Raw genomic sequence first — 10,415 nt, 5'->3', positions numbered from 1 at the left:
TGGGCAATATGGCTTATAATGCGTATTAGGGACAGCCCCTTTCCCATCCGTCCCCAGAGGCAAACGGTACAGGGACAGGCAGCAGCATGGAGCTACCTCTGCTCGTGTTTGCAATGAAGCGGGAAGGCGAAGCAGCCCGTGCGCTGTGGCGGCTGGAATTGGAAGCCTGCCTCGGTATCAAGGGCAGATGGGAGGCACACGTGCTACATTTAAATGCCTGCAGATCAGCAGGCTGGAAAACTGCCCCGTGGAGTCGCTGCAGAGCTCCACGTTGCTAATACTAACATTTCACAGAGTTGGGAAACCTGGAGAGTTGCAGGGGGTAAAGGCCAAATGAGGTGATACGAGCGGCAAAAGAGCTGACTTGGGGAGCTAGAGATGTCGTCTGTGAGCAGGGTAACGGACCCGTTCAGCTGGGCTCGCAGAAGGACAGGAGTCTGCAGTGTAATTAAAGCCAGGCCGTGCAGGGTCACGGAAAGTGGGGCTTGCCGAATGTGGCAGGTCACGGAAGGTGGGGCTTGTCTTTTTCAGCAAGATCACAGCCTGGCTGTGCTGATACAGCGACCTGGGCGCTCTCCAGGGCAAGGAGCACGGCATCCCCTGACGTGCAAACCTGCACTACATGGCATTTCCAGGGGATACAATAGCTGGAGGCCAGGCCAGCTGGGTTGGGGGGGAGGAGTGGCTCACAAAGATGTCAGTGGGTTGCTTCTAGCAGGGCTTGGGGTCCAGCCTTGGCTCAGCACTAGTTAATGTTTTACTGGTGAAAGTGGAGAGGCAGGTTGCATCACTGTCTGTTTGTCCTCAATCGCTGGGTTACATGGTCACGATGCAGCAAACCGCACTGGAATCCGGCCCAAGTGCAGTGCTCCGGGAGCTGAGACCAAGGCCCCGTCTGTGGGACAGCAGCCTGTCCCGTGGCTCAGAGAGCAGCCTGAGCGCTCCCGCCCTTCTCACCTCTTTGCAGTCCATCTTCAGGTCCTGCCCGTTGATCTCGACCTTGACAATGATGACCTCGTAGTACCACTCCTTCCTGATGGGGGTGTACCAGATGCTGCCGACATAGAGGGAATGGTCGATGCCGCCGATGATCTGCAGCAAGGAGAGGCGTGAGGTGTGCTCCCCGGCCAGCTTGGGCAGGTGGAGCGCAGGGCATCGGGGTGTTGCCTTGCACCATACAAACGTGCCCTCTGGGGAGGCTGCACCAGCTCGCTGCGCATCTGGGTGCGCGTGGAGTTCATTTCTGCCACCGACTGCTTCATTGCGGGGCAGACTGGGGGGAGGTGGGGCCCTGCTGACCAGATGTCAGAAGCATCGCTTGCCCCTCCATCGCTTGCCCACTCCCAGCTTGTCCTGTTCCCACTCCACCCCTCGCTGCCTAGGCTAGACGTTCCCAGAGACCACGCGGAGGAGTGATGCTAGCTGGGTGTGAGAGCCTCAAAGACACGGACGCAGGTCCATGGGAAGCTCCAGTCCTGGCCTCCCGCAGTGGGTCCATTCCCACAACCCCTCAGGGCTGCCCAGGGCCCAACGCATCCCCCACCCCTCTATTGCTGCCTGCCCTGGGGGCCTGCTCCGTCCTCTCAGCGGGCAGCCCAGAGCCTGCACGCTCACCATGCTGCCGCCAACTGATGCCAAGGCCTCGGACTCGTTGGGGGAGAAGCCTGCCCCGCACAGCTGCAGGGAGAAGATGTTGGGGACGCGGGTGTGCTTCACCAATGAGTCGAAGAAGGGCTCCAAGCTGTCATCAGGCTGGGGAGGAGAGAGCCAGAGCCGTGACTGTCTGACCACGCTCTGGAGCCCGTAGGAATGGGAGGAGGCCAGGATGGCCCCTGTGGTGGGGGCTGGCACCCATGCTGAGCTGCAGGGAGCTGCTCAGGTGTCTCCCAGTGCTGTGGGGACAGGAGTCTGGTGGTATCCTCCCCTGCCAGCCACCCCTTTACCCCCAGAGCCCCGCTCCACACCGGGCACCCCTGCCAAGTGCACTGAAAGCTGGACAAGAGGCTGCTCCTGGCAGCCCCAGGGTAGATGCAAAGGCAGGCTGCCAGGCAGAGCCAAGGCAAGAGGGAAGGCAGCAGGGCTCACCCGGGCGATCTCAGCGTAGGCCAGCCCCAGGATCCCCTCCCAGTTGGAGCCGTTGATGAAGAACTTGTCCGACTTGGTGATGGCTGCAATGTTGGCTCGGACGGTGACACTGGGGCCGTGGGGGATGGTGACCAGGTCGGTCCCGAGCTCCCCCTCCCACTTGCCCTGGGTGTACGGCACGTAGACGCCCTTCCGCAGGTCCCGGTAGGTGCTGGACCTGGAACAGGGGCCAAAGAGCAAGATCCCTGAGACAGGTCCAGCAGGAGGGCAGGCAAGCATGGGAGCGGCAGGAGGCCTGGGAAGGCAGGACTGACTACACACGTGCCAGGGAGACCAAGGGACATCCTGGGACAGGCTAGCAAACCCCTGTGTGTGTGTGTGAGACTAGCTAGCAAACCCATGTATGCCTGTGCATGCATGCACGTGTATGTGTGAGACAAGCTAGAGAACCTGTGTGTGCACATGCGTATCCACTTCTAGCAGAGTCTGTGAGTGTGCAGTTCTCGGTCTCTGCAGATCAGGGCTTGACTGCCCAGGCTGCTGGCTGACCTACACGTGTGCCTGAGTGAGGGCACCCAGGGGCTCCCTGCTGTCGCGTCCCCAGTGTCAGGACGCGTGTGCTCCCCGCTGTAGCTGTGGGCATGCATGTGCACATGTCACGTGTCCTATGTGGGTATCCCAGCTCTCCCTGCACCATGCTGCAGACCCCCTACCTCACAGGATCAGGACCTGCCACACTCCGGCAGAGTGCCCAGGCTCCAGTATGAGCTCCCCGTGCCCTGCTCCCAACTGTACTCCCAGCATGGTGACCTTGCTGCTACTGGCAGCGCCCAGGGTGCGGAGCCAGGCCCTGCCGGAGATCCAAGGGCCCATCAGGCTGGAACCCGGCCCGCTGGGACCCAGGGCTTGGGGCAGGCCCTGGGAGCACCATGGGCCCTGCTGGGGGCAGGGGGCAGCACACAAGCCCGGCCATTGTTCATTGTGCCCGGCAGGCGGCAGGCCAGACAGTGTCTCAATGTTCAGGGTGGCAGGGCAGCAGCCAGGCCCCCCCCAGCCCCCTCGGAGCACAGAAAGGGGCCATTGAGTCCCCCCCCCAGCACAGACACTGCATCACGGGGGCTGGACAGCACCTGACAGCGCCAGCCTGGAGCGGGGCCGTCGCCGAGCTTGGCAGTGCCAGCCTTGTGACCCAGCCAGCAGCGAGTGCCGCAGGTATCGGAGAGGGAGGGGGCACGGCCCCCTCTGGGAAGCTGGAGGAAGCCTGCCTGGGGCATCCCAACACAAAGTATGTCGGGGGCCAGGCGTGTTGTGGGGCCGGCGTCAGAGCAGCAGAGCACCCACACGTCTGAGGTCCTGAGGCAGCTCCCTTCGCTTGCAGCCCATGCATCTGCTAGATGGACGCAGCCATGAGCGCAGCAAGGGAGATCTGCAGAGGCTGGGGAGCACCGGGGTCACTGCTGGACATGCACGCGGGCATCCAGTGCTGTCCCCAGGGGCTGGGACGCATCTCCTTGCCCACAGCTGACTGCTGCAGGGGCTCTCAGCTCCAAGGTGGAGAGCCGGGGCAGAGGCTCCCCCCACCCCTTCTTGCCCCCTGCCTGCCCTGGCTGTCACCAGTGGAGGCAGGACGCTGGCTGGGGTGTGCAGAGCCTGGCAGGGTGGGGGCCAGTGCCGGTGCTGGCAGCCCTTTCGGGTTGCCCCATGGCGCACGCTGTACTCACAGCTGCCGCTGGTAGTACCTCTGCAGGAACGGGTGAGGTGCTGCCCCAACTGCAAAGTTGCTGCTGCCTGTGTCCACCAGGATGTTCAGCTGGAGACAGAGAGAGAGAGTGGGGAGACCATGTTACTCGGGACCAGGAAGTGTGAGCCTGGAGCCACGCTGGCTTGTGCAAGGGCTTTAGCCTTCCTTGCCGTGGGGTGTCGTGGCACGAGCATCCTCCTTACGGGGCCTCGCAGCTACTGCGGGAGGGTGCTGGGCCCCTGTGGGAGCCATGCAGCAGGGCAGGGATGCACAGGGCTTGTCAGGGTGGGCAGACCCATGGCAGCAGAGCTAGCAGCACCAGGGCTCCACGCTGCATCAGTGCCAGAGGCCTGGGCACCTCCAGAAGCTGGAACTGGCTCTCCCAAGCAAACCGAGCCCCTTCCCAGCTCAGCATCCTGGCCCTGAGGGTGGCCTGCTGCGGGCATGAGCTCTGGCAGGGAGCAGGCAGGCTCACAGCCCTCCTGAATGTGTCCCCGAGCTGGCACAGGGACTGTCTGTGCCTGGTAGAAAAGCTCCTGTACGCGGTCCCCGCTGGCTGCGAAGGTGGGAGAGGGGCTGCACCATCCTGTCCTCAGCAGATTCCCTTGCTCATCAGTAACGTCTGCCTGGCACGGGCGCAGATCCAAGAGCTTGTGTCCCATGGCTTCCAGGGGCAGAGCTGGTTTCAGACCCTGGCCTGACATGGCACATCAGCCTGGAGGGGGGCTGGGTGCCAGGACATGGACAGCAAGGGGTCATTCTGCAGCAGCTTCTCACCGGCACATGCATGTACGGGTGCACGCATGGATATGCACACACCACTTGCCCACTCCCTGCCCTGCACAGCTCCCCCGGTGCCCACGGCCTTTGCTGCAGCACATCCCCAGACATGGGCATGTTGTGCCCACTGGGTCTGCGTGCCACAACCCCAGTGCCAGGCCATGAGGTCTGCATGCAGCTGCCTCGGAGCAGTTCCCGCCCCACCGTGCCGGGCCAGGCTGTCCCCATGCAGCGCTGCCTCCCCTCTCGTTTAGCTCTGCAGTGCCCTGCTGCCTGGGTCACCAGGCAGTGGGGATGCTTGTTCTTTGTACATCTTCCTGCGCTGACCCATGCTCTTGGCAGAAGCGGATCAATATCCCTCGACAGCCTCTGGCACCAGCCTGTGCTCTGCTCCCGGAAGGGCTGTGGGATGCCGCGTGACGGCAGCTGGCATGGCCTTGGAGTCCTTGGCAGCTCTGCCTCTACCAGGCAAACTGCACAGGGCTGTGGGATCTGCCTTCCCCAGGAGCCCTGCCCAGCCCCTGTGCTAGGGATATCGCACAGCCCTGCTGCGTTGCACTGCAACGGGTGAAACCTGAGCAGAGACCGCCTGTCACACACACCTGGTTCCTGTAAAGGAACAGACAATGACTGAAATTCAGTGCAGAGGTGGGGACAGCTGCTGGAGGGCCCGGTGTGCCCTGCTCCTCCCTCCCTCGCACCCAGCCTGCAGCCCCTGGGCTCCAGCTGCCCCTCCACGGGCTGTGGTCCTGGGCTCCTGCTGATGCTGAAAGCACCGTGCCCTTGACCTGAGCCGTGGTCAGGAAGTGGATGCATGCCGAGGGGGTGGGGGCCTCTGCAGAGTCTCTGCAGACATTGCTGCTTGGCCTTCACTTAGAGGCCGTCTGCGCTGGGGAGTGGATTGCTGCTGCTCCCTGCGGTGGCCGGCGCCTCCCTGGAGCCCGGCGCTGACACAGCGGGAGAGACAGTGGGTCTAGCATGGTCCACGCTTTGGTTCTGCAGACCTTGCCCTGCATGAGAGCTTACCCAAGTCAGGGACACCCTCCTGGAAACTGCAGTGTCTCTGGGACTGGATGGGACCCTGTCACCCCCTGGGTGAGCGCTCTGGATGGGCAAGACTGATTGCTGTGCCAGCCTGGTTCCTGGCACCCCTGCACCATGGGCTGTCCCTGTCCCCCTGCCAAGGGGATACAGTAACACCACAAGCCAGAAGGGCAGCATAGGGCAGGTGGAAATGAAGCAGGAGCTGCAGGGCCAGGGAGTCTTGGACCTGCAAGCTGTCACCCCGCTGACTCAGTGTTTCTTGTCCTGCAGATGGGCTCCCCATCCTGGAGACTCAGCCTGGCCGGCTCTTCTCCAGGGAAATCCCTGGATGCAGGAAGTCTTGGCCTGATGGAGCCTGAACCCACAGACGTTCGGGGCACCCAGCAGACAAGTTGCTTCCACTCAGGGTGAGTGGCTGGGACACAACTGTGGGGGCAGCTGCTGCACCGTAGTGCTGGTGTTGGCCCCTTCTGGGTTGCTCTGCAATGGGCTTGTCACACCCAGGTCAGCCCCAAGCCAACCAGTCTGGGCCAGGATGGGAGAGGATCTCCCTGCAGAGCTCTGTGCATCGCAGCCATGGGCACAGAGGCACTTGCTGGTGGTCAGCCCGTGCTCCTGAGCAGCCCGGTGCTGCCAGTGCATGTCCTGGCAGGGATGGATGCAAGGGGACAACCGCTCACCTGAGAGTGAGGCAGTGGTAAGGTGCTGCCCCAAGCCACAGCTGCAGCTCAGCAGGCCTGGAACGAGCCCTCGGGGAAATTAAACAGCAAGGGAGATGGGCCAGGCGCTGGCAGGTGTGTTGAGCAGAGCCAACCCCTGAGACAGGCTCAGACCAGAGACCCTGCCCCTCTGCAGGCTCAGATTTCTTGGTGCTTGTGCACACACGCACATACACACATACTTCACAGACAATCACACACGCGTGCATTCACAGACATGCACGCGCTGTTCGTCCAAAGGCGTTAATTCTACTACAACTGCCTGACAGGCTTTTGCTCCAGTGCAAAAAACCCAACTTGCCTTTGGACAGGGGCCACAGCCCAAACCCGTGCCCCAGAAGTCTGCCCACAAGCGTGTGGAAGCAGGTGGTTCTCCCGGACACAGTCTACCAGCCTCAGCATGCAGTGCCATGCTCGGGCCTGCTCAGCAAAGCAATCTGTCAGGGAGATTGAGGCCGCGATCTCCTCCCTCTCATTCTCATTCAATGAATTTTTCTTCTACAGGAAGCAGATGCTGTGCCCAGGGGGACTGCCAGCTCTAGCCACCCCAGCGCCGGGGGAGCTGGCAGTGTGCCTGCTTCTTGTGTGTCCACCAGGTAGGCACCCAGGTAAGGGACGAGGCGTTCCTTGTGGCACATGGAGATGGGGTGCAGGAGGCTCTGGAGAGGGGCTAGGACAGGGAAGCAGCCCTCCCCAGGGGTTGGAAAGAGGTGCCTGCCAGGGAAGCTGAGGGGTGGGGGTGCAGTGTGCATGGAAGCAGGTGGCTGAGGCAGGGGACCCTGCATCACCGTGGCCCCTCCAGCGGCAGCTTTCCCCTGGGCCTGGTGGGGCTGGGGCTGCCAGTGCTGAGCAGGAGGGCTGCAGGGCTCTGGCCTTCCACGTGGGCGCCTCTCTCTCCCCAGCCGAGTGTGGCCAGGCTTGGGGGGGCACACAGCGAACCCCCTTCCCTCCAGTCTCCAGGACTTGTGGCCTGGCTCCTCTCACCAGCACCAGTCCACACACAAAGATGCCTTGGGAACGGGCTGTGCAGGAAGGTGACAGTACGGAGTTCCCTGCATGAGAGGGGCCAGGGCTGGAGGGAATCAAGTGCCTGCAGAGGGGCAGGGGCAGGGGCAGGGTCACCATCTGCTGAGAGGGCCAGGCCCAAAGACCTGAGCACTGCCAGCCCAGTGAGTGGCTGCTGCGTCCCCAGCCACCCCTGCAGCCACCCAGAAGGAAGGGCACAGCCAGGGGCTGGCAGCTGCCATGCTGGCGTCACTGCCCCAAGTGACTGGGGATAAGCAAGGCCAATAGCAGGCTTGTTTCGTATCAGTGCATCCCACCCAGGAGGGGCCTGCTGCCACCTCCCAGCCTCTGGTTTAGCTCAGATGCTCCCAGCAAGGCAGGGACGGGCAGAGCAGTAAGTTGCATGTGAGCGTGAGCTACTTGGCAGGAGCTGGGAGCACAAGGAGCTCAGGAAAGTTTGGCGCCATCAGCAGAAGCTTTTGGAGTGGAAGCAGGCACCAAGAGTGCCTCACTTGCTGTCAACCAGGGGCTGCCTGCAGGTGAGGATACCCCGGCTTTGTCTGGGGTATCCTCTGGAAACACAGACTGCATGTGTGTGCAAGCGTGTACATGCACACACACACACACCAAGCAATGACACCCATGCTGGGCACCACGCATGCTGCACACACACAGGGCCAGGCAGCGGGCTCGCAGAACAGGCACACAGGTGAACGGGTCCTTGGCTCCCCTCTGGACCACTCGTCTTACAGCAGACTGCCCAGCCAAAGCATCCCTGCTATGGGCGCCGAATCCGGCTCCGACTGTGTGCACGCGCACAGAGCATGCAGCCTCCCACATCCCCACACGCATGCACGGGTCTCGTCGCCCCACCCCCACCAGCCTTCCTCCAGTTTTAATTAGCAAGTCAGCTTTCTCACTGCCGTCATGTCAGCCAGGCAAAGCTCGTGTTCCCTGGGCACCTGCATCTCATTTCCATGCAGTAGAAATGATTACAGCACCCGAGAAAGACACGGCAAAGCTCCCAGCTGGCCATTCTCACCGGGCTGTGTGGTCAGAGGAGCCCTGCCATTTCCGACCCTCCCTGCTGAGCATTTGCACTGCAGTGGGGACATACCAAAATGAACCCCATCATTTGAAAGCCACATATCTCCATCTCTAGCGGGGAGCCTGTCTCCCTGTGGCCCTCTCTCTCTCTCTCTCTGTCTCTCTCTCTGTCTCTCTCCTGCACACTTGCATGTTGTGGGAACCTGAAATAAAGTTGCTGAAACAACAAGAAATGCTGCAAACCCTGGGCCCCCCCGAGTCTGCAGGTGACACAGGTTCCTTGCTTGCACAGTGGGTTAACCTGAGAACAGCGGTGTCAGCCAAGGACGGGAGCTCGGCACCGGGGTTTTGCAGGGTCACCCCTGCAGCGCTGCAGGGACGAGGAGGGATCGTGCAGTCCTGGGCCCTGCCCTCGCAGGAGCTGGGCCTTCAGGAAGGCTGTTTGCTCATCCGTGCTGCACTTGCTTTGGTGATTTCAGCAGCAGCAAAACACACAGCAGCAGCATAGAAACCAGTGCCCCTTTGCCCCCGAAGCAGGAGAAACAGAGCCAAGACGGCGCCTCTATCCAGAGGCGATTGCCAAGGGCACTGTGTGTAAGTCCTGGAAGAGACCGTGCCGCGTGTCTGCACCCATGCGGAGCTTCCCCCAGCACAGGCCTTTCTCCCTCACACAGGCGAGGAGCACCTGGAGCAGGTGCGTGCAGCGGGCTCTGGATCTGGGCTGTACAGCTCCCTTGAAGGAAAGCTTGCTTTTTCGTTCTCCAGCACCCGGGTGAATCACTTACTAATGCTCCTGTGTCCCAACCAGCAATTGCTGGGAGGACCTTGGACACGCGCCAGGCTCCACTGACCAACCCTCCCCTCTCAGCTCGACCTCGGTGAGGTCGGGGCTCGGCCCTGGCGTAGCAAACCCAGCCCACGCCTGCAGCCAGGGGTTTCGGGACAGCGCCTTACCTTCTGCGGGGGGCTCCCGACAGTCATCTCCACATAGTAGCCCTGCCCGGACTTGCCCCGCAAGTTATCTATCATGTCCACAAAATTGCTCCCTTGCTTGGAGTCCTCCTGCTCCCCCTCGGCGGCTCGCTGCAGCCGGTGGCCCTGGGCCGGGGGCCCCAGCCCGTTGCGCAGCGGCACGAGGATCCCCAGCTGCGCGCGGCCGGCTCGCACCACGCCGGAGCCCAGGCACAGCAGCAGCCAGGGCAACACGCGAGCCATGTCGGCGAGAGTCCGTCCCTCGCAGTGGGGTCTGGAGGCGGCGGTCGCTGGCTTCGCCTTCAAGAAAACCCTTCCCTTCGCAAAGAGAAATGCATGCGGGCCGGGAGGACGGCGCGTCGTACTCAGCTGCCCGAGGGCTACTTCATAGCCGCCCCGCGGTCACCAGCAGCGGCTCGGGGGCATCGAGACTTCCAGCATGAAAAATACATGGGTGTAGCGATGGCTGTATGGACGGGAGAAGACATCAAGCAGGCAGGCGAGGCGGGAGGCCCCCGGGAGCAGCAGGCATGCCAGGAGGATGGCTTTTTCCTTCTTCTTTTGGTTAGTTGGAGCATGGGAAACCCTCCGGCGGGGTCCGTCTGCAGGCAGCGGTGTCAGTCCACCATAATCTCTCCGCTCTGCAAGCCAGACTTGGAGGCGGAAAGACTTGTGGCGGCTGCTGTCAAAGCCAAAGGTTTTTTCCCTCGACAAGGATCTCTGGGAGCTGTAGTTTCCCGGGGCTGTCCCTTCCCGCCCGGCAGCCGGGTTCAGATGCCCTCTGGTGAAGAGACGAGGTCTCGGCTCTGGGCAGGGAGCAAGGGGGAAAGTGGCGCTTCTCCAGGCGCGTGCAGGCCTGCGAGGGGCGAGGCAGAGCCGTGGCCGGTGGTCCAAGCAGGGGTGCCGGCTCCTGGCGGTGTCCGGAGGGGCCCACGACCGCTGCGCCCCGAGCAGCGTCGTGCTGCCCCCAGGCTGGCGGGAACCTCGCCGCGGGCTTCACGCCGCGGGCCGCGACGGCCGGG

At 62.5% G+C, this 10,415-nt stretch overlaps 1 protein-coding gene across 1 annotated transcript in view; it reads right to left on the bottom strand.

The window, feature by feature from the left end:
- The window catches only part of BACE1 (beta-secretase 1), a 12,698-nt gene extending 2,466 nt beyond the window's left edge, over window positions 1-10,232 (bottom strand). The window contains exons 1-5 of the mRNA XM_006030341.2: window positions 9,376-10,232; window positions 3,807-3,895; window positions 2,086-2,302; window positions 1,615-1,752; window positions 958-1,092 (exon numbers count right to left, since the gene is read on the bottom strand). Coding sequence (XP_006030403.1) covers window positions 958-1,092; window positions 1,615-1,752; window positions 2,086-2,302; window positions 3,807-3,895; window positions 9,376-9,636 — 840 coding nt within the window. The 5' untranslated portion in view covers window positions 9,637-10,232. The remainder of the gene's footprint in view (window positions 1-957; window positions 1,093-1,614; window positions 1,753-2,085; window positions 2,303-3,806; window positions 3,896-9,375) is intronic.
- Window positions 10,233-10,415: the final 183 nt, after the last annotated feature.

Source organism: Alligator sinensis, unplaced genomic scaffold, assembly GCF_000455745.1.
Source record: "Alligator sinensis unplaced genomic scaffold, ASM45574v1 scaffold1626_1, whole genome shotgun sequence".
Classification (NCBI taxonomy): Eukaryota; Metazoa; Chordata; order Crocodylia; family Alligatoridae; genus Alligator; species Alligator sinensis.
This window is presented reverse-complemented; position numbering and strand designations above follow the sequence as displayed.